Genomic DNA, 24,353 nt, shown 5'->3' with positions numbered 1-24,353 from the left:
CCTGGTTGACACGTTCAACCTGCCCATTGCTCTCTGGGTGGTACCCCGAGGTAAGGCTTACCGAGACCCCCAAGCGTTCCATGAACGCCCCCCAAACTCTGGAGGTGAACTGGGGCCCTCGGTCAGACACAATATCCTCGGGGACACCATAGTGCCGGAACACATGGGTAAATAGGGCCTCAGCGGTCTGTAGGGCAGTAGGGAGACCCGGCATTGGGAGGAGACGACAGGCCTTGGAAAACCGATCCACAACGACCAAAATGGTGGTATTCCCCTGGGAGGGGGGTAGGTCGGTCACAAAATCCACCGATAGGTGGGACCATGGTCGTTGTGGAACGGGCAGGGGATGTAACTTACCCCTGGGCAAATGTCAAGGCGCCTTACACTGGGCGCACACCGAGCAGGAGGAGACATAAACCCTCACATCCTTAGCTAACGTTGGCCACCAGTATTTCACACTAAGGCAGTGCACTGTCCGGCCAATACCTGGATGTCCAGAGGAGGGTGATGTATGAGCCCAATAGATAAGACGATCACGCACCTCGAGCGGAACGTACGTCCGCCCCACAGGACACTCGGGGGGAGTAGGGTCGGTACGCAGTGCCCGCTCGATTTCCGCATCGACCTCCCATACCACCGGAGCCACCAGACAAGACTCCAGTAGTATGGAAGTAGGCTCAATGGACCTCTCCTCTGTGTCATACCGCCGGGACAGGGCGTCTGCCTTACCGTTCTGGGACCCTGGGATGTATGTGATCTTAAAAACAAACCGGGTCAGGAACATGTTCCACCTAGCCTGACGAGGGTTCAATCTCCTAGCTGCCCGGATGTACTCCAGGTTACGGTGATCAGTCAGAATGAGGAAAGGGTGTTGAGCCCCCTCAAGCCAATGCCTCCACACCTTTAGGGCCTGGACTACAGCTAACAGCTCCCTGTCCCCAACGTCATAATTGCGCTCCGCCGAGCTGAGCTTCTTGGAGTAGAACGCACAGGGGCGGAGCTTAGGTGGCGTGCCGGACCGTTGTGACAGGACTGCCCCAATACCGGTCTCGGACGCGTCTACCTCCACTTGGAATGGCAAAGAGGGATCCGGATGCGCCAGCACCGGGGCCGAGGTGAACAGGTTCTTCAGTTTGACAAATGCCCTGTCCGCCTCAGCTGACCACTGCAAACGAACCGGACCCCCCTTTAGCAGGGACGTAATGGGAGCTGCAACCTGTCCAAAGCCCCGGATAAACCTCCGGTAGTAATTAGCAAAACCCAAGAACTGCTGCACCTCTTTTTACAGTGGTTGGAGTTTGCCAATTACGCACGGCCGACACACGGTCTACCTCTATCTCCACACCAGACGCGGACAACCGATAACCCAAAAAGGAGACGGACTCCTGGAAGAACAGGCATTTCTCTGCCTTGACATACAAGTCATGCTCCAACAGTCTTCTCAACACTCGGCGCACCAGGGCTACATGCTCGGCTCGTGTAGAAGAGTACACTAGGATGTCGTCGATGTACACTACCACACCCTGCCCATGCATGTCCCGGAAAATCTCGTCAACAAAGGATTGGAAGACTGAAGGAGCATTCATTAGCCCGTATGGCATGACGAGATACTCGTAATGACCCGAGGTGGTGCTAAATGCTGTTTTCCATTCATCCCCCTCCCTAATGCGCACCAGATTGTACGCGCTCCTGAGATCCAACTTTGTGAAGAACCGCGCTCCGCGTAATGACTCCGTCATAGTCGCAATCAGAGGAAGAGGGTAACTGTACTTAACCGTGATCTGATTGAGACTACGGTAATCAATACACGGGCGCAAACCCCCCGTCCTTCTTCTTCACAAAGAAGAAACTCGAGGAAACCGGGGAAGTGGAGGACCGTATGTATCCCTGTGCCAAGGACTCGGCTATGTAAGTCTCCATAGCCGCTGTCTCCTCTTGAGACAGGGGATACACACGGCTCCGCGGAAGAGCCGCTCCTGTTTGGAGATTTATCGCACAGTCCCCCTGTCTATGAGGTGGTAGCCGTGTTGCCCTCGCTTTGCTGAACACAAGTGCTAAGTCCTCATACTCAGGGGGAATGCGCATTGCGGGCACTTGGTTCGGACTCTCTACCGAGGTCGCCCCTAAGGAAACACCGAGACATCTCCCTACACACTGGGCAGACCACTCCATAAGAGCCCTCTGTTGCCACGCAATGGTAGGATCATGGGTGCTTAACCAGGGAAGTCCCAGCACCACGGGGTACGCAGGAGAGTCAATCAGATAAAACTGAATGAACTCCTCATGACCCCCCTGCGTCGTCATCTTAAGTGGTGCTGTGACCTCTCTGATCAGCCCCGACCCCAACGGCCGGCTGTCTAAGGCGTGGACAGGAAAGGGAGCTTCTACCGGCCGAAGGGGAATTCCTAACCTATAACAAAAAGCCCAATCAATAAAATTCCCAGCTGCGCCTGAATCTACTAGCGCCTTATGCTGGGAATGAGGTGCCACCTGTGGAAATCTCACAGGAATACTCATGTGACCAACAGAGAGCTCTGGGTAAGTGGGGCGCCTACTCACCTGAAATGACTCCCCAGTGCGTGACCTGTTGTCCCCTCTCCCAGGAGACCCTCCCCAGCACCTGGCCGCGGTGTGTCCTCCACGGCCACAATTGGTGCAGGGGATGGCCCCCCTCGGGTTCTCTCTCCTCCTCTCTCTAGCGCCAGCACCCCCGAGCTCCATAGGAACCGGCTCGGAGGTGCTGGAGGGTGGAATGGACGACCCCCACTCGGGACGTCCGCGGGTAGCCAGCAGGGTGTCGAGCCGGATGGAGATGTCCACCAACTGGTTGAACGATAGGTTGATGTCCCTGCAGGCCAGCTCACGACGAACGTCCTCTCGTAGGCTACACCGGTAATGGTCGATGAGGGCCCTCTCATTCCACCCCGCATCCGCCGCTAGAGTCCGGAACTCCAGGGCGAACTCCTGTGCGCTCCTCTTCCCCTGTCGGAGGTGGAACAGACGCTCCCCCGCCGCCCTCCCCTCAGGTGGGTGATCGAAGACTGCCCTGAAGCGGCGGGAGAACTCCGCGTATGTGATGGTAGCGGCGTCTATTCCCCTCCATTTGGCGTTGGCCCACTCCAACGCCTTGCCGTATAGACAGGAGATGAGGGCGGAGACGCTCTCGTATCCCGAGGGCGCTGGGTGTATGGTGGCCAGGTAGAGTTCCACTTGCAGGAGGAACCCCTGACACCCGGCTGCAGAACCGTCATATGCCCTCGGGAGCGAGAGCCGAATGCCGCTGGGTTCCGGTGCTGAGAGAGGAGGACTGGCCGTTGGTGATGGGATGGTGTGAGAAGGCGTGGGCACCTCTCCACTCACCAACCGGCGCAGAGTGTTGGACACCTCGTTCATGGCGGCCCCAAGTTGCTGGATCATGGTGTCTTGGTTGCTGATCCGATCCTCCAGCGACTTGGGTGCCGCCACTGCTCCTGCTGACTCCATGATGGTGTGGTGTTCTAGTTGGTTTGTGTTAGACCGTTTACTGTCACGTTATCGTTTGTTGTTTTGTTTCGTGGAATCACTAAATAATAAATATGTTCGCATTCAACGCTGCGCCTTGGTCCTCTGTTCCTGACGATCGTGACAGGAGCGAACTAGACAGGTCTCTGGGTCTGCTGTGAAGCTGGACCCGGTGGCACACCAGGGTTTCCGTTAGCCGGCAATTGCCGGCTTTTGTCCAATAAAAAAAATGAAAAGCCGATAAATAAAACTGTTGCCTTTGGTCGGGAAAAAAAAATCCCATTGCAAAATAATGCTTTTTATTCATAAATGTAAATACCAGTCGATGTAAATACATTTGACCATCATGCTTATCGGTCTACAGGTTAATTTGCATAATTTAGTGTCATTAAATTGGCCTGTGTGTATTTTTGTCAGTCATCATGTATCTTATTTATCCAACACAACTATCACACAAACACAGCATACAGCACCTACTTTGAGCAGGATTTCTCCTGCAGCTCCTCAGCTGGTTGCTGCTGCTGTAAATTGTGCTTTTATAAGCCCATTCATTGCGCAACAAAATCGAAATGCAATCGCGTGTTAAAAACAGTTTTGGCGCACAATTAAAAAGAGCTACTATTATTATTTCTTAACTGGTGATTGAAGCACGCCTCCCATTCACAATTGATATACCGTGATCCATTGGCATTTAAAGAAATGGCCTATAGGCCAATGCAGCAGTAGGTCTATAACATCCATTGCTCTTTCACACCGAGGATTGGTGATTCTCGAGGGGGAGATTGTAAAGATTTTTCAAATGGCTTACTGTGAGGAACTATAGTTTTAATATATTATTATTCACAATGGATGTTTAAAAAAACACTTTCCTACATTTCCGCGCAGCAGGCCAGGTACTTCTATGCGTGCACAGGGCTCTCCCTCAACATTATCAGGACAGGGAAACCAGACACATGCTCATTGCTCACATGGAGCACTCCAAACAAAAGACAATGAAAACATTTACAAATCTCGCAAATGATGGTTATGAAATAAACCAAAACTTGTTTCTCACAAGCGTAACAGGTTGTGAACTCTGCAAACAATGTTTCCACTCCAATAATGAGAACGGTAAATTACTGTAATTAATACATGCATTAACAGAAATGTATGTAACCAAATTACAGGGATTAACAGTACATTTACTACTGGTGACATATCTAATAGGGAAATAAAATTTAAAAAGATCTAAGGGTAAATAATTCACACAATGAAACAAATGCGGGAGACAGCTGAGACATTCTGGAGAGAGACCTGCCTATATATTTGCCACACACCCCTCCCCTTCTTCTTGTCTAAACATTTTAAATTATACTCAAGCCACATTATCTTCACACATTAGAGAAGCATTTCACTGATAGCCACAACTCAATAATCAGCTAGGCCTATTGCCATGCACGTTGCCCAAATTGCGGGCTTCCCAAATAGGCATAGACCTATGAGCTTGTGATTTGAAACAATCCACAGCAAAAAAATTTAAGAAGCTAATGATCCGGTGTAGTCATGCTTTCTGGTGAAGTATTTTATTTATTTCTGTATAGACAGGAGTAATTATATGATTTTGGCAAATGTATTTCCATTTACTTCCTTATTGGACCCACCGCTATGCCATTTCTCTCCTGTCCTATTGGTTTTCATATCAACTTTATTTTGTTGTCCTGAAGCCAAAGGCACAATCCTAGTTATATTAGTAACACATCCTAGTTGTTGCATCTTTAGATTCCCCCTCTTTTTAATTTTCTAGAGATGGAATCGCTATCAGGTGTGCTATTTAGAATTATGTTTTCCCAGGTGCGCTGTTTAGAATTGTGTTTTCCTGCGAATTGCATTTTGGCAAATGTTTGAAAATGCTGTTTTATTGGCTGCTTCATTACATGAGTTGCATGTTCTGTTAAGATGCATTACCATAATCTAAATGTGATTTTTTTCATTCTGAGCGCCGTGGGTGGATGTCCTAATGGGTTATGCAGTCAATGCATGTGGGTCCGGTAAATTTCTCAAATGGCTGGTAAATTAAAATCTTCCCGGTCACGTTGTCCGACACCACATTTTCCTAACGGAATCCCTGCGGCACACACTCCCTGTGGGGACGGGAGTTGAGATGCAGTGCCTTAGACAGCTGCGCCACTCGGAAGCCCAAGATCTGAAGAGATTGGATAGGTGTAAGCCATACGGCAAAGTTCCACGAAGCCTATCTGAAAGCAAGGTGACGCAAGTACCATATTGCTTATATCCTATCCCTTCAGATCTACATGAGTGCCAAAGAGTTGATTTGGGATTTAGCATAAACCGCTGTTCTTCCAAAAGACATACAGTAAATGTATTCGCTTGTATGTCTTTGGTACTACTGAATATTACAATATCTTATTTTAGCAGAGGCTTTCATCCAAAGCAAATTCCAGCTACCACATACAGTGGGGAAAAAAGTATTTAGTCAGCCACCAATTGTGCAAGTTCTCCCACTTAAAAAGATGAGAGAGGCCTGTAATTTCCATCATAGGTACACGTCAACTATGACAGACAAATTGAGGAAAAAAAATCCAGAAAATCACATTGTAGGAGTTTTACTGAATTTATTTGCAAATTATGGTGGAAAATAAGTATTTGGTCACCTACAAACAAGCAAGATTTCTGGCTCTCACAGACCTGTAACTTCTTCTTTAAGAGGCTCCTCTGTCCTCCACTCGTTACCTGTATTAATGGCACCTGTTTGAACTTGTTATCAGTATAAAAGACACCTGTCCACAACCTCAAACAGTCACACTCCAAACTCCACTATGGCCAAGACCAAAGAGCTGTCAAAGGACACCAGAAACAAAATTGTAGACCTGCACCAGGCTGGGAAGACTGAATCTGCAATAGGTAAGCAGCTTGGTTTGAAGAAATCAACTGTGGGAGCAATTATTAGGAAATGGAAGACATACAAGACCACTGATAATCTCCCTCGATCTGGGGCTCCACGCAAGATCTCACCCCGTGGGGTCAAAATGATCACAAGAACGGTGAGCAAAAATCCCAGAACCACACGGGGGGACCTAGTGAATGACCTGCAGAGAGCTGGGACCAAAGTAACAAAGCCTCCCATCAGTAACACACTACGCCGCCAGGGACTCAAATCCTGCAGTGCCAGACGTGTCCCCCTGCTTAAGCCAGCACATGTCCAGGCCCGTCTGAAGTTTGCTAGAGTGCATTTGGATGATCCAGATGAGGATTGGGAGAATGTCATATGGTCAGATGAAACCAAAATATAACTTTTTGGTAAAAACTCAACTCGTCGTGTTTGGAGGACAAAGAATGCTGAGTTGCATCCAAAGAACACCATACCTACTGTGAAGCATAGGGGTGGAAACATCATGCTTTGGGGCTGTTTTTTCTGCAAAGGGACCAGGACGACTGATCCGTGTAAAGGAAAGAATGAATGGGGCCATGTATCGTGAGATTTTGAGTGAAAACCTCCTTCCATCAGCAAGGGCATTGAAGATGAAACGTGGCTGGGTCTTTCAGCATGACAATGATCCCAAACACACCGCCCGGGCAACGAAGGAGTGGCTTTGTAAGAAGCATTTCAAGGTCATGGAGTGGCCTAGCCAGTCTCCAGAGCTCAACCCCATAGAAAATCTTTGGAGGGAGTTGAAAGTCTGTGTTGCCCAGCGACAGCCCCAAAACATCACTGCTCTAGAGGAGATCTGCATGGAGGAATGGGCCAAAATACCTGCAACAGTGTGTGAAAACCTTGTGAAGACTTACAGAAAACGTTTGACCTGTGTCATTGCCAACAAAGGGTATATAACAAAGTATTGAGAAACTTTTGTTATTGACCAAATACTTATTTTCCACCATAATTTGCAAATAAATTCATTAAAAATCCTACAATGTGATTTTCTGGATTTTTTTCTTCTCAATTTGTCTGTCATAGTTGACGTGTACCTATGATGAAAATTACAGGCATCTCTCATGTTTTTAAGTGGGAGAACTTGCACAATTGGTGGCTGACTAAATACTTTTTTCCCCCACTGTATATTAATTATATATGTGGGCTCAAACCCCAAGCTCTGCTGCATCAAACACCACAGTCCAACCAACAGAGCCATTAGAAATATACAGTTGTGGCAAAAATATTGGCGACACATCAGTCCATCCAAACCCAGTTCCCGGTACAAGCCGGAGCAATAAATAAATGGCAACAAGATCATTAGGCGGCGTGGCGGGCGTGATTTCTCTCTTCTCCTCCCCCTTCCTCCCTTCCCGCTCTGGCCCCGGAAGTGAGTGATGGAGGGAGGTGGAGGGGGAGATGGGCTGAGAAATGAGCGGGAGCGGGAGACGGGGTGATCGCTCACCGACTGCTCACTTCCCCCTGCAGGGCCACGGTCCTGCCATATTGTATTATGTATCTTATATAGTATGGCCACGGTCCTGCCATATTGTATTATGTGTCTTATATAGTGTGGCCACGGTCCTGCCATATTGTATTATGTGTCTTATATAGTGTGGCCACGGTCCTGCCATATTGTATTATGTGTCTTATATAGTGTGGCCACGGTCCTGCCATATTGTATTATGTGTCTTATATAGTGTGGCCACGGTCCTGCCATATTGTATTATGTGTCTTATATAGTGTGGCCACGGTCCTGCCATATTGTATTATGTGTCTTATATAGTGTGGGCGCGGTCCTGCAATATTGTGGGTAGTATTGTCTTACTGTATATAGTGGGGGCACGGTCCGGCACTGCCATATTGTGAGTAATAGAATGTCTTGCATAGTGTGGGTGTTTCATAGAAGGCCTGCAGAATACCTATATTGAAAGGTGATGGCTTTTTGACAACGGAAACTTTCATTGACTAATTAAAATTACTTGTGAAAAGTGGACATCTGCCAAAAATAAAAAATCCACTTGATAAATAAGTAATGTCTCAGTGCAGTGTCTGCCATATTCAAGAAGTATCGCTCAGTCAGGTACACAATAAGATAAGAAGGTTCCTCAGGGGTTCTTAGGGAAGGGTGATGGTTCTATGTGGAATGTAAATGTAAATGTAAATGAATCATAATGACTCAAGAGCCCTTTGAGCCTTTCAGTTCAGAAAAGGGTTCTTTCTTCTTTTAGCGATAATAAAACTGTAAGGGTGGCGGCTCATTACAATTTGGGGCGTGGTTTGCTCACAGCAGGGTTGTAACCATAGAAACCTTTTTTGGTGCTATATAGAACCTTTTATTAAGCCTGTTAAACCCCCCCCAAAAAACGTTATCAGAAAATAGAAAGTGACATATCATTTGAAAGCTACAGGCCTTGTCTTCTTGGAAATCGAACTCAAATCTTACCGCCACCCCACCGTAAAGGCCATAAATCATGCGCTATGGACATATTCATAGAGTATGTAATGTAGGTCAAGTCACCAAAAGTGCATGGAAAGGGTCCACCCTGATGGTCAATGTAAAGCAATGCATTTCCTTCTCCATCCACATTACCTTGAATGCATCCTCCACATGCTCCGTTTAGCTAGCTCATCTTTTACAATAGGAAAAGAAGTTGGAAGTTTCTTCACCTTTCTGTGTCTTATTTCAACACAATAAACTCCATAACGCGAAAGTCCTGATTGCTAAGGTCATTTTAAGATGTCAGGCTTGAAAATCCGTTGAGGCATTTTGGCAGTCACTCACTACCCAAACCAGACGCAACTGGTCAAGTGGCCAAGAGACGTCATGTATATCTCCTACTGCTATCTAGTGGATGAACTGGGAATCAGACAGAGGATATATTTTCATCAATGGATAGGTACCTTTCTCCTTATATGTATATCATTCCTGTCAGACAAAAAATGAATGTATGGCACGTTGCACAAGCCCAGCACTTCTAAAATGGCTGTGTTCCAATGGGAATTTGCATTTGTTTAGGTACATTTTTTTTTTTACAAAATTCCTTTTGTAACAGTAATTAGTGACATATTTTATCTCTGCTGTATCTCGGGGGTCGGAGTTACATTTACATTTGACATTTTAGTCATTTAGCAGACGCTCATATCCAGAGTGACTTACAGTTAGTGAGTGCATAAATCTTTCATACTTGCCCCCCCATGGGAATCGAACCCACAACCCTGGCATTGCAAGCGCCATGCTCTACCAACTGAGCTACACGGGAGGCTAACAGGTTTTAATGGTTCTTTATAGAACCTTAAGAAAGGGTTCTTTAAAGCACCATTAAGGTTCCATTTAGGACCGTATGAGCAGCACCCCAAAAATCTAAAGGGGCACAAAGTACGTAAGGATGGCTGGGGGGTGGTCCGGAGGAGGACTAGGTCCCCCCGTCCTGAAGTTGGAGAATTTTAAATTTTTCAAACACCTGAAACAGCTTTTTTCCTGCTATCTAGGGGCATAATCATTATGCTTAATTCTATCTAAAAAACATGTATCTTTTTTCTGCATATCTAAGCATACCTCTTGAGCTGTCTGTATCCTCCTGACTGGTGGTTCCCAGATTTTAGGAATGAGTCTTATTCAGTACATTAAGTTATTTATTACTTTTCCAAAGTCTACCAACCTTGTCAGCACACATGCCAGCTAAGATAGACAAGCTAGCTACTCTATATAACTTGATTAATAACCTGAAATGGCTTTTTGGTAACTAGTTATGAGGTTGGGAACCTATCTGGACTAGCTAAAGCAAACTTCATAACATTCATAGGTGGCTAGAAGTATTACAGAGAACATTTTTTAAATATATATTTTATTTTAACATGACAAATCTGAGGGGGCATGTACCCCTTATGGGCATGACACCTCTGCTTATAAGCAGGGTCCTTTATATAACCTTAAAACATGTTTTATATAGCACCAAAAAGGGATCCGCTATGGTTAAATTTTTTGTGTGTGTAGGTGTTGGACAAACCTACCTAGGTCAATGAAATGAATTAAATGCGTACATTCACGTGTTTTATTCCTCGTGTGTTTTTATTTATCTGACCTAGGATTTAATCCATGCTTTAAGTGCCTATTCTGGATTTTCTATTTTCTTACCATTGATATTGAACACTGCAGTATTGAGGAAGCGTTTATAAGTAAGCATTTCACTGTGCTGTTTACACTTATTGTATCCTGTGCACGCAACAAATAAACGTTGATTTGATGTGAAAGTCTCATCATGTACCAATCTAATTAATGATGTGCAATTATGTGCACAGTAAGCACATTCTAAAAGGCCCCAGTTCTGGCCCCAAAAAATCTATCAATACCGGCTAGCTAAAAAGCCATTAAGCTATCTCAGTTTCTGGCCAAATCCTTCAACAACAACAATGGCTACCATCAAGTCATTATAACCAGGAAGCATTAATGACTCTGAGGAACATAACCATTGATTCAGTCCTTCTCCTTTCTCTGTCTCACCCAGACTGTTTAAAGGATTACTCGTTATTAGAGAGAAAAAAATGACAAAAAAGCAAGTCCAGCCATTTGGTTTGCTATAAAGCTGAGGGATAGAGCTGGAGAAATGAAACCACTTTTAAATTTGTAGATTTAACCATATTTTGAGGCTAAACATTTTTCGTTTACAACAACATAATTTACAAGCAATAGCGTAAAAAACAACATTTTTTTGGTTAAATGATGGGGTTAATAGTTAAGCCAAGCTCATGATGCTGTCACGCCCTGGCTCTGGGGACTCTTTTATGTTGAGCCAGGGTGTTAGTTTCTATGTTGTAGTTTCTATGTGTTTATTCTAGATCGTTTAGATCTATGTTGGCCAGGGTGGTTCCCGATCAGAGGCAGCTGTTGTTCGTTGTCTCTGATTGGGAACCATACTTAGGCAGCCTGTTTTGCACAGTTCATGGTGGGATCTTGTTCTGTATAGGTTTGTGTTGGTGAACCTGTAGACTTCACGTATCGTTTTGTTGTTCATGTATTAAGTACTCATTAAAAGATGTATGCATATCACTCTGCGCCTTGGTCTGCCTCTTATGACGATCGTGACAGATGCATTGAGTTGAGTGTCAGGATATATGTAGATACGGGACACGATTTAAGAAGGTATTATGTGCAGTTGCCAAACCCTGTGGCAAAAACAAATGTTCTGAAAAGACTTAAAGGGATTGATAGAAGAATTTGGTAATTACTAATTATTAATGACTAATTATTACACCCTGAAACTGTGTGAAAAGTGTTAGAATCATAAGACTATAATCTGATAATATGTGTAGTTTAGTTAGAAGTACAATGAGGCAGTCAGAATATTGTGAGAACGGCGATAACTGAGGAATGCAGCCTGCCCGAGCAGGGAGTAGATTATGATAAGAACATGTGTGTGCGTGTGTGTGTGTGTGTGACCTGATGGTCAGGAGAGCAGAGGAAAACATGAGCTAAACCCATGTACAGTGGAAAAATACAGCCCGCCTAAAGCGGGGTGGGATTTTTGTATGACGTGTGTGTATAAAAGATGGACTCTGAAATTGTGATTACAGAATTCTCTGGGCAGAGTTCTCTGAATAAAGACCACCTGGCTATTGCAGACTGGGATCTCTGTCCGTTTCTTGATCCAAAAGCCTTACAACCTTTTGGGAGATGCACAGAGACACTGAAATAGTTAGTTAATAAATTCTCTTAACAGGGATACAGCAAGATTTCGAGATTTGGGTCGTTTATCTACTTACCCAGAGTCAGACGAACTCATGGATACCATTTCTATGTCTCTGCGTAAAGTTTGGAGATTATTGAAGTGACCATATCGTTAGCTTAGCGCAATTGCTGTCTGCTATCCACTGAAGTGAAGCATATGTAGCATGCCTGAGCAAGGACCGCCATTAAATGAAAACTAATGAACCATACACTACCTTCAGGTATGAACTACAAAACCACGTGTTCCTAAATGATTCGACATGCGTCATTCATCCATCCATGCTTTCATTCTAATATTCATTCCGTTTTTGGGTTCTAATTTTATCGAGTAGTAAGTTTGGTTGTTATCGTTTTTGGTCCAGGAGCTAAAATGGAAAACAAATCCTGTACACTATGCTTGCAAGTTATCACTTATTTATGCTAACACCCTAATGTTTGCTAATGTTTCAGCCATTCAACCTTCTTAATTAAAACCATGGCTGCTACGGGATAACATGATATGGTCCGTGTAGCTCAGTTGGTAGAGCATGGCGTTTTCAACGCCAGGGTTATGGGTTCGATTCCCACGGGGGGCCAGTATGAAAATGTATGCACTCACTAACTGTAAGTCGCTCTGGATAAGAGCATCTGCTAAATGACTAAAATGTAAATGTAAAATGTCTGGGAGCATCATAATGGCTTTTTGTTGAAACCAGAGCCATGTATTAAGAGTGTTCGGCCAGGTTTTAGGACAGCTGCCACTTTAGCAGCCCCTTTATTCTAGAAATGTTGGTGATGTAGTGTTGGTGTCAACAAATTGCATATCTGCTTTCACTGGACATCTTCATAGGTTTTGAAAACTATCAGAAATAAACAGCACACGTGGAAGCATCAATTATCACTTAGCAACGGCTATGGAGGAGAAAGTGGTGCTCTCGGAACGTTCAGACAGAAACCATAGACATGGAAAGAGGGCAAATCTATCTTTCGCATGGGCAGCACCATTGAGTGTAGTCAATTTAATGTAGTACATGTCTTCTTCTACTTCTATGAGTTTATTGGCAGTTCATAAACAAACTGAAGAGATGCATGGAATGTGTAGTCTGAACAAGCCAAAGTTGGTGATCTACTGCCATCTGCAGTGCTGGAATGTTTGCTCAGGAGTATAATTCATTGGCTGATCCCTCTGAAGTATCCTCCAGTTGCCTACCTTAAAATGGGCTTTGAAGCAAGTGCGACCTCTATCTATCTCTATGGTCGAAACCTCAACGGCCAAACTCTGCATTAAAAGCTAATAGTAGTGGTTGAAAAAGTCAATAAATATAACCTAGGGCTTTACTTGGAAGGTGACTGGGTCGTTGATGTTGGGCAGGCAGAACTGCTTGAGGAAGCGGTCGTCCTGGCTCCAGAAGAGGCGGATGTCAGGGATCCCATACAGCACCATGGCCAGGCGCTCCAGGCCCAGTCCAAATGCCCAGCCCATCTTGTTACTCGCTCCCGCTGGAAAAAGAACACAATAGGAGATTAGAGCAGTTGTTCCGAGACCTTTTTGGAGTCGTTACCCACCTAAAGCTGATTTAAATGTACCTGTGACTAGTGGTGAGCGATTAACCAACATTTTTTTTTTTGGGGGGGGGGGGTGGATTTGGTTAATAAACCACTAACTGGCCGACGTTGGTTCATTTACCTGAACTTTTTTTTTTGTGAGTCCAATGCACCGTTTCTCTACAGAGAAATCAAATCATTCACGAGAAAAATCTGAGAAAACAAGTCAAGAACTATGTGGGACACTGAGCTGAAGGAAGTTGTAGTTTCCATTAAGCTAATATTCAACCTAGTTCAGCACAGAAATTGGGTGATTAACTACAATGTCCATAATCCATTGTGCTCAGGGACAGATCAGAAAGGAAGAGGCGAAGCGAGAGATTTCACCCTCGCCAAAAACTGTCCAAAATAAGTACAATGCGTTTCTATGGGCTTATTTTGGACTTAAGCTTGTTACCTTCATTCCCGCTTTTGGGCCAACGACTCCCATTGTTAGGGTGGATATATGAGCATCTCCTCATTATATACAGATCTCTGGACGGATACACTTTTACGCCTGCTACGTCAGGTTAGATACACACATGCAGCACAGACCGCATGAGAGAGGGATGTACACAACACAATGATGAAAGGGACAGAGACAGTTTGTGAATGTGTACCTTATCTACTTTGAAAAACGAGTAAAATAATTTCATCAGACAGCTCAGCAGCATACTTAGGAAGAATAGCTAAACAGGATGACTAAAGACAGTACAGCAACGTTTCCCAAACTTGATCCTCGGGACCCCAAGGGGTGCACGTTTTGAATTTTGCCTTAACACTACAGTGCAAGTATTGCCCCCCCTTGGCGTTTTTCCTATTTTGTTGCATTACAAAATGTTATTTAAATTGATTTTTATTTGGATTTCATGTAATGGACATCCAGAAAATAGTCAAATTGGTGAAGTGAAATGAAAAAAATTACTTGTTTCAAAGAATTCTAAAAAATAAATCATGGAAAAGTGGTGCGTGCATATGTATTCACCCCCTTTGCTATGAAGCCCCTAAATAGGATCTGGTGCAACCAATTATCTTCAGAAGTCACATAATTAGTTAAATAAAGTCCACCTGTGTGCAATCTAAGTGTCACATGATCTGTCACATGATCTCAGTATATATACACACCTGCCCCAGAGTCTGCAACACCACTAAGCAAGGGGCACCACCAAGCAAACGGCACCATGAAGACCAAGGAGCTCTCCAAACAGGTCAGGGACAAACTTGTGGAGAAGTACAGATCAGGGTTGGGTTATAAAAAAATATCTGAAACTTTGATCATCCCACGGAGCGCCATTAAATCCATTATTAAGGAATGGAGAGAATATGGCACCACAACAAACCTGCCAAGAGAGGGCCGCCCACCAAAAGTCACGGACCAGGCAAGGAGGGCATTAATCAGAGAGGCAACAAAGAGACCAAAGATAACCCTGAAGGAGCTACAAAGCTCCACAGCGGAGATTGGAGTATCTGTCCATAGGACCACTTTAAGCTGTACACTCCACAGAGCTGGGCTTTACGGAAGAGTGGCCAGAAAAAAGTAATTGCTTAAATAAAAAAATAAGCAAACACGTTTGGTGTTCGCCAAAAGGCATGTGGGAGACTCCCCAAATATACTGAAGAAGGTATTCGTTATGTCCCCACAGTGAAGCATGGTGGTGGCAGCATCATGCTGTGGGGATGTTTTTCCATCGGCAGGGACTGGGAAACTGGTCAGCATTGAAGGAATGATGGATGGCGCTAAATATTCTTGAGGGAAACCTGTTTCAGTCTTCCAGAGATTTGAGACTGGGACGGAGAATCACCTTCCAGCAGGACAATGACCCTAAGCATACTGCTAAAGCAACACTCAAGTGGTTTAAGGGGAAACATTTAAATGTTTTGGAAAGTCCTAGTTAAAGTCCAGACCTCAATCCAATTGAGAATCTGTGGTTTGACTTAAAGATTGCTGTACATCAGCAACTTCATCCAACTTGAATGAGCTGGAGCAGTTTTGCCTTGAAGAATGGGCAAAAATCCCAGTGGCTAGATATGCCAAGCTTATAGAGACATACCCCAAGAGACTTGCAGCTGTAATTGCTGCAAAATAGTTATGCACACTCAAGTTCTGTTTTTCTGTCTTATTTCTTGCTTGTTTCACAAGACAAAAAATATTTTGCATCTTCAAAGTGGTAGGCATGTTGTGTAAATCAAATGATACAAACCCCCCCAAAATCCATTTTACTTCCAGGTTGTAAGGCAACAAAATAGGAAAAATGCCAAAGGGGGGGTGAATACTTTCGCAAGCCATTGTACATAGCTGATTCAAATGATCAAAGCTTGATGATTAGTTGATTATTTGAACAGCTGTGTAGTGCTAGGACAAAAAACTAAACGTGCACCCCTTGTGGTCCCGAGGACCGAGTTTGGGAAACCCTGCAGTACAGTATGAGGAGCACATAACGTTAGATGGTCTGGCTGGTTGACTGCTACTGCCTGAGCAGAGATGAGATGATTACTTCAAGGTTTGAAAATTAATAAAGTAATCAAATAAAAACGAAGTAATATACCCAACTGAAATATTTTATTATTTCATAGTACTTTCCTATTTTTCTATTGATGTCTACCCAATGTGGACCTGAGAGAGACAACGGAATATTTTTTATGTTTTGGCAATCATTGTAACGTAATTATTTCATAATGCTTTTCATGTTTTAAAAAATTATCGAAACCAAACCGACCTCAAAAAGCACTAATCACTCAGCACTACCTGTGATCTAACAATTATACGACACAGACATAATGCTGCAGAAAGTATCAATATCTGAAGTGTTTTGAGAACGAATAGTCTAGAGAAAAGGAGTTCTCAACTCCAGCCTACACATTTTTACTGCAGACCAAAAGATAGCACATCTGATTCAACTATTCAAGAGCTTAATGATTAGTTGCTGAAGAGACCCCAGGACATGTCTTGAGAAGCCCTGGTGAGGAACTGGACTAGCAGCTAGGTGTTTGCAGGTGCAAAGCTGGACAGGAAACTGTATCATCCAGTGAATCACCTTAATGGTGTGACAATAAATCAATAACACGTTGTTTTGATGTGGACTGTTCTCGGACAACCCCGGGATGAAAAGTCAATGCATTGAACTGCTTTAAGATGCGTCCTGTATTGATGAACTCTCAACAAGGCTAACCGAACATGATTCCATCCTTTTTCGGCTGAGGCTCTATATATCTTTCAAAACAAACAGACTTTCATTTGTGAGGATGGGGAAACCACCTTAAACATGGATTAATTAACATCACAAGCCAACTTAAGCAGCAAACCAACTATTTTCAATAATAATAAAATCAGGAAAGAGTAGATGATGTATTGTGTGTTTATTAATCTTATATTGTCCACAATATTTACATTACAGAAACATCCTTTAAATAAATGGTGCCCTGGGTGAGGATAATACATTATAGCATTCAGATACGCATAAAAACCAAACGCGGTTGCAACACGACCACAGACCCTTCACCTCGGTCACGTTCGGTCGAGCTAACATTCTTTAATTCTCAAAACAGAGAATCTGAACTCGTCCAATAGGAATGCTCATATCGTATCGTCCTTCATCTAAATATCTTAGCAACCAGCTAGGCTAAATTACCGTGATATAGGTTTTTTGACCTGCAATCACATTGCCACAATTACTTCAATGGTAGAGGGCAGCAGTTGTCTTGTGAGTGACAGGAGAAGACTTTAGTTCAGCTGTGAAATCTGTCGCTCGACATGGGAGGATAGGGGTGTTAACTGTACTCTGGTTCTGATGATTATTTCCTTGGCGACCTTGGTGACCCGTAGAGAGATGAAGGCAGAGCAAACAGCAAAGCTCCTCGTTTCCACTCCGATCTCATACTTTTCCCTCGACTGCGGAGGGATTCTGCTTTATATGGTAATGAGGGAGGGGAGCACGGAGGGTCAACGCTGACTGAGAAACACACAACTAAATCTGAACGTCATAAGGAGGAATCAATCGCCCTCCCTTCCTTCCTCATACACAAAGTGAAGACATTGACATGTAATGAGATAATCAGTTATGGTAATAATAATTTGATAGTCTCTTTGTGACTGATTTCTACCTCAATCTCTTAGTTACTCCTGTCTGCGCATAGTACATATGTAGTCGTGTATTGCTGTAGTGCAATGTACAGGTGTTCAAAAATAATCATTGCGCTCACTCATCCGTGAGTGAGAGGCAGTGACGCACACAAAGATAAAAGACGGGTATACAAAAATCCTGACAGTCGCTTGTGTGTGTGGCAGAGTTGAGCTGCCAGTCTTTGGCAGGGAGCGCAAACACTGCCGCGGGTGCCGAGGACGTCCACGAAAGGATGGTACAACGACACACAGCTATGACCTCAGCCAAAATACATGGCTGGAGGGGAGTGGGGTATGTCTTACACACACACACACTCTCCTCGGCAGGACTTCACAGCATGACGCTGCTGTGGCATCACCTTCTCCCCTCCTTTCATCCATTCATTTCTCACGCCTCTCCAATCTCTCTTCCTCCGTTCTCTCCAATTATCATCCCTCTTCTCACTCTCTCTATCACTCTCTCATATTCCTTTACCTCCTCTCCTTTCCTTCCCTGCTGTTCTGCCTCTTTCCATAAATGTTTCTCTTTCTCTAATTCCATTTCCTCCATCACTTCTTTTGTCCCCCTTCATTCATCTTCAACCGGTTCGTCTCTCACTAAAGCCCAATTTACCCCCAACCTCTTCTTCCTCTAGCCTAAATCCCATAAGTTGCTCTTGTTAAGTAACACTATAACTACATGTTATTACAATGTTAATACAATGTTGTTACATAGTATTTGGAAACCACATTATAATTGCATAATGGAGGTGAGTCGTTTCTGTAATTACCCAAGTTGAATATTATGGACTGTCCCTTAATAGCAACAACATTTCAACGTAATTCCAAACAATATTTTTTATTTATTTATTTTACCTTTATTTAACTAGGCAAGTCAGTTAAGAACACATTCTTATTTACAATGACGGCCTACACCGGCCAAACTCGGACGACGCTGGGCCAATTGTGCGCCGCCCTATGGGACTCCCAATCACGGCCGGTTGTGATACAGCCTGGAATCGAACCAGGGGGTCTGTAGTGACGCCTCAAGCACTGAGATGCAGTGCCTTAGACCGCTGCGCCACTCGGTATCTGGGTTACTTTGACAAGACTAATGACTGCCTGGGCTCCAATACAGAGACCAAGTGAAAATGCATTCACTTAATAAATAATTGGCCTAGATAATATAATTGATCAACAAACCTGACTTACAGGGACAAACAGACCATATTAACAGTGTTGTTGGAGCAAGACACATGCTGGTCACGCATAATACCATTGCTCACCTACCAGGACATAACACATCTATTTAAGAGAGACCTGTCCCAAGAAAGCACTGATTAGTGTAGTTTTCAGATTTAAAAAACAAGCATGTTCAGGAGGCACCTGTGGCAGTTATGGTATGACCATCCTCACATGTACCCATAGGACAGTAAGAGATATGGGTAGTGTGTATGTGGGTCTAGCAGTCAATCTTCACACACACACACACACACACACACACACACACACACACACACACACACACACACACACACACACACACACACACACACACACACACACACACACACTGCCCCCCAACTGGGTGTGTTTATCCTTGTTTTCTAATCTTCTGGGCGAGCAGCAGCGCCATCTTTCCTACCATGGATCCATATGTGCATGGCAGCAGAAATGTCAGCTATTGATTCATGCCCCATGTTTCACCATGTGACATTTTACTTGCAGATTCCAAGGGAGAAGTCGGATTGGGTGACCTAATTGCACTCCTTTAAATTCTGCCCGATAGTGGTAATTCAATTTTTCATAATCTCGACTCATTGATGGCTCAGTGCTGGCTTGGAAAACATAGCTAATTTACTACAAATTACCATACAAGGTACAAAACACAACACAGCGTGGTCACCACATGAATGTAGTAGACACGGATACATTTACAATGGCGTGCTGAATATATTATGTTAAAGCTGCAATATGTAACTTTTTGGACGACCTGACCAAATTCGCATAGAAATTCACAGTGGTTTAGATGGTACAATGTTTCTCTAAACTATACGTAATTGTTTTGTCACAAACTGAAATTAGGTGAACTATTAGAATTTTAGCAGCCAGGAAATGGTAGAACAATTTCTTCATAGCACATCTTTAAGAGACTACCCTTACAGAAAAACCACATCAATTTCACATGTGTTTTACATGTGATCTCATGTGATCTTATGTGAAGTTAATGTGATAACGTGACATGTAAAAGCAGCATGTGATAACATGAAACTACATGTGTGAAAACCTGATATCATGTTAAATAAATGTGACAACATGGGGATGAAAAATGTCAACATGTGATACCATGAAACCACAAATTTGAACACACGTGAAAGTGCAAATTCTATTTTCACGTGAACGTTTTTCACGTGAAAATGCAATTAATTCCACACGTTAGAGTTAGAAGGTGCAAATTTCAAAATATGTTATTCTCCTCACATGTGCAAAGGTGGTGTTAACATGTGCATTCTAAATGTAATACACGTGAACATATGGTTTCACATGTGAACAACAGATCTGTGTCTTTTGTTTACATGTGAACATTTCAGCTCAACATGTTAAAACAGCCATTTCACACTTGAAAATGCGATTTCACACTTGAAAATGCAAATTTCACATGTGAAAATGCAAATTTCACATGTGTAAGTGAATGAAATGATATGGGGGTTTTATAGTAAGTGGTATGCTCTTCAGCTAAAATAGTGTAAAACATCTTTAAATCAATGACAATATGATTTCATTTGACATGATCACTTAGTACTGACTTTTCAATATGATCCAACCTGGGATTTGAACTCACAACCTCTGGATTTGGGGTGCGCTGATCGTTCTGCTGCCCCGCAAAGTCTGTAGCATTCCTCTACACATTTATTACCTATAATACATCTCTGCACTTAGCAAAAGAGTGCCATCTGCACTTCTATTTTAGTTAACAGTTAATCTGATTATTCTCTCATCATTGATTTCATGGACTTATTCCTGCAATTTAAGGGGTTTTCTGTATAGTTCTCTAATGTTGGTGGGGTATTTTATTCTGTTTTAATGTTACTCCTGAATCACTATGATAAATATAATCGTTTTTCTTGAGTGTATTTTTAACAAAGCTGAGATTTACTTTACTTAAATCCAAAGTTTAGGAATACATGTGAAATCATCCATTGACACAGACATGGTGGCGTAGCAAGAAGATCAAAATGCAGTGAACCAAGAGGATGTGAGTTATTATTCAGGACATGTTGAATAATAATGACTGTATAAATAAACATACACAATGTAAATCATGTATGTCAAAGGGTGTCAAATATGTACGTTGAATGCACTGTATGTTAAAAGCACTGTTTGAGTGTGTATCCTAACAACTCATTTTTGTTTGCTGGGCATCACCTGTGAAATCTCATGAACAATATTAAAATGTAAAAATTTGAATCCACATTTGAAACGTTATGTGATCACGTGAAAATCCACATGTGAAACTTCACGTGAAATCATGTGATTTTCCACATGTGAAATAATGTTTTTTTCTGTAAGGGGAGACTTTCTGGAAGATTTGCATACTTTTTTGCCACTAGATCTGAAAGTAACGTTCAAGAGCCAAAACTCAGAAAATGGCATACTACTTCATATATATGCAGATACACTATATATACAAAGGTATGTGGGCACCCCTTCAAATGAGTGGATTCAGCTATTTCAGCCACACCCGTTGCTGACAGGTGTATAAAATCGAGCACACCGCCATGCAATCTCCATAGACAAACATTGGCAGTAGAATGGCCTTACTGAAGAGTTCAGTGACATTCAACGTGGCACCGTCACAGGATGCCACCTTTCCAACAAGTCAGTTTGTCATATTTCTGCCCTGCTAGAGCTGCCCCAGTCAACTTTAAGTGCTGTTATTGTGAAGTGGAAATGCCTAGGAGCAACAACGGCTCAGCCGCAAAGTGGTAGGCCACACAAGCCTACAGAACGGGACCGCCGAGTGCTGAAGCGTGTAAAAATATTCTGTCCTCGGTTGCAACACTCACTACTGGGTTCCAAACTGCCTCTGGAAGCAACGTCAGCGCAAGAACTGTTTGGTTGGGAGCTTAAAATGGGTTTCCATGGCCGAGCAGCCGCACACAAGCCTAAGATCACCATGCGCAATGCCAAGCATCGGCTAGAGTGGTGTAAAGCTCGCTGCCATTGGACTCTGGAGCAGTGAATCACACTTCACCATTCGACTGACAAATCTGGGTTTGGCGCATGCCAGGACAACGCTACTTGCCCCAATGCATAGGGCCAATTGTAACGTTTGGTGGAGGAGGAATAATAGTCTGGGACAATTTTTCATGGTTCGGGCTAGGCACCTTAGTTCCAGTGAAGGGAAATCTTAACGCTATAGTATAAAATGACATTCTAGACGATTCCGTGCTTCCAACTTTGTGGCAACAGTTTGAGGAAGGCCCTTTCCTGTTTCAGCATGACAATGCCCCCGTATACAAAGCAAGTTCCATACAGAAATGGTTTGTTGAGATCGGTGTGGAAGAACTTGACTGGCCTGCACAGAGCCCTGACCTCAACCCCATTTAACACCTTTGGGATGAATTGGAATGCCGACTGCGAGCCAGGCCTAACCACCAAACATCAGTGCCCGATTTCACTAATGCTCTTGTGGCTGAATGGAAGCAAGTCCCCGCAGCAATGCTCCAACATCTAGTGGAAAGCCTTCCCAGAAGAGTGGAGGCTGTTATGGCAGCAAAGGGGGGACCAACTCCATATTAATGCCCATGATTTTGGAATTAGATGTTCAACGAGCAGGTGTCCACATACTATTGGTCATGTAGTGTATGTGCAGTACATCATTGCTCTCACACCCTCTCTCGGTCTCTCTCTCTGCTGTGCCGTTGGGCCCGCCCTGCAACCTCATTGGATTACGCTGGGCAGGCCTGGGCCAGCCTTCTTTCACTGTGCAACTCGTCAATGTGCATCTTGCTAGCTGTCTCTCAAATGGCTAGGGGCTGAAGCTCATTGACTGGAACTCAAATTGCTAGGGGGCTGGCCCACGTGGGCCAAGCTTGCAGTCCTACACATTGGCAAATCCAGCCCAAAGCAGGAGATTTAAAAATACTTACATAGTTGCCAAAGTTCCGTAAAGTCTCTTCAAAGGAAAATACCACTCCAAAACGATATATTTTGGTATTAGTTTCATTAGTCCACTGTTGATACAGTCCCAAAATGTTTAGCATGTCAGCAAACAAGTTTTCAAGATAGAACTTTCAAAATACAGAAAGTGCAACTTTTGTGCAGCAGTGCGTAAAATATCATTCATGGTCAATCCGGATTCCACGGTGCAAAAGGCCTTCGTGGCAATTATGATTGTGGAGAAAATGTTGTGGCTGGTCAGCACACCTCTTAAAATTTGAACAATGTGGAGGCCTCTGGTATCTCCTCTTTGAACCGCACGAGAAGCATGAATGCTCCATGAATGCTCCATTCTCTGCAGATGCCGATTGGATTGCATTAACCCTAAAAAGCACTCATCAATCTGTGTCACAAGTCACAACTCATTGAGAGGTGGCCAAACTTTGTTGATCAACAGGTTACCAACCCAGTTCAAAACTTAAAACCTGGCCCAAGCCTTATACTTTCCCTGTTAACTTTACAGACAGATATTTCACTACATTCATTATATCACTGTCATTAGTGATATACTTTATTACATATTTCTGTGTATTAAAGATGGAAACTCTGTTGAATAGTCCTCTGAATAATGTCCCCGTAATGTGTGCGTCTTGTCAAATATATGAGCTAATTTTGTGTTTGACCTAAGTCGGAGGACTTTGACTCCAAAGTTCCCTTTAGACAACGAAATCTAGAATCACTAATTATACATGAGGGGGATGACAATGAGGCTTAACCTCCTCTAAACTCTGGATCAAGACTAAGCTGTGTCAAGTTCCAGTTTATGAAACTTCCTCTCTTCACTCCCCTGCCATTTGAGTCTAATCCTTTTCAAATTAAAGGTGCCTTTCCACGCTCCATATCTGATTGTTGGATGTCTTCGCTACATTTTTTTTCTACCAGTCATCCAAATTAAAAAACAAAACAAACAAGTGAATAATAAGCTTTGTCATGTTTGTCACGCCCTGGCTCTGGGGACTCTGAAATGTTGAGCCAGGGTGTGTAGTTTCTGTGGTATATTTTCTATGTTGATGTGCTAGATCGTTTAGATCTATGTTGGCCAGGGTGGTTCCCAATCAGAGGCAGCTGTATCTCGTTGTCTCTAATTGGGGACCATACTTAGGCAGCCTGTTTGGCACTAGTCGGTGTGGGATCTTGTTCCGTAAAGGTTTGTTTTTGTGCAACCTAGGACTTCACGTATAGTTTTGTTTGTTGTTTTGTGTCGTGTTAAGTACGTAATAAAATGTACGCTTATCACGCTGCGCCTTGGTCCGTCTCATCCATGAACGATCGTGACAATGTTACAGGTCAAGCCATCACTGACCATCGTTCGAAACCTTTGCAAAGAC

General features: G+C 43.6%; 1 protein-coding gene across 1 annotated transcript in view; it reads right to left on the bottom strand.

Annotated features, from left to right (window-relative positions):
- The window catches only part of LOC121549980 (phenylalanine--tRNA ligase, mitochondrial), a 136,924-nt gene that overhangs the window by 58,104 nt on the left and 54,467 nt on the right, over positions 1-24,353 (bottom strand). Inside the window, exon 6 of the mRNA XM_041862020.2 lies at positions 13,459-13,619. Within this exon, the coding sequence (XP_041717954.1) occupies positions 13,459-13,619 (161 nt within the window). The remainder of the gene's footprint in view (positions 1-13,458; positions 13,620-24,353) is intronic.

Source organism: Coregonus clupeaformis, chromosome 34 (assembly GCF_020615455.1).
Source record: "Coregonus clupeaformis isolate EN_2021a chromosome 34, ASM2061545v1, whole genome shotgun sequence".
Taxonomy (NCBI): domain Eukaryota; kingdom Metazoa; phylum Chordata; class Actinopteri; order Salmoniformes; family Salmonidae; genus Coregonus; species Coregonus clupeaformis.
The sequence above is the reverse complement of the archived record's forward strand: the minus strand, read 5'-3'. Positions and strand labels throughout refer to the sequence as shown.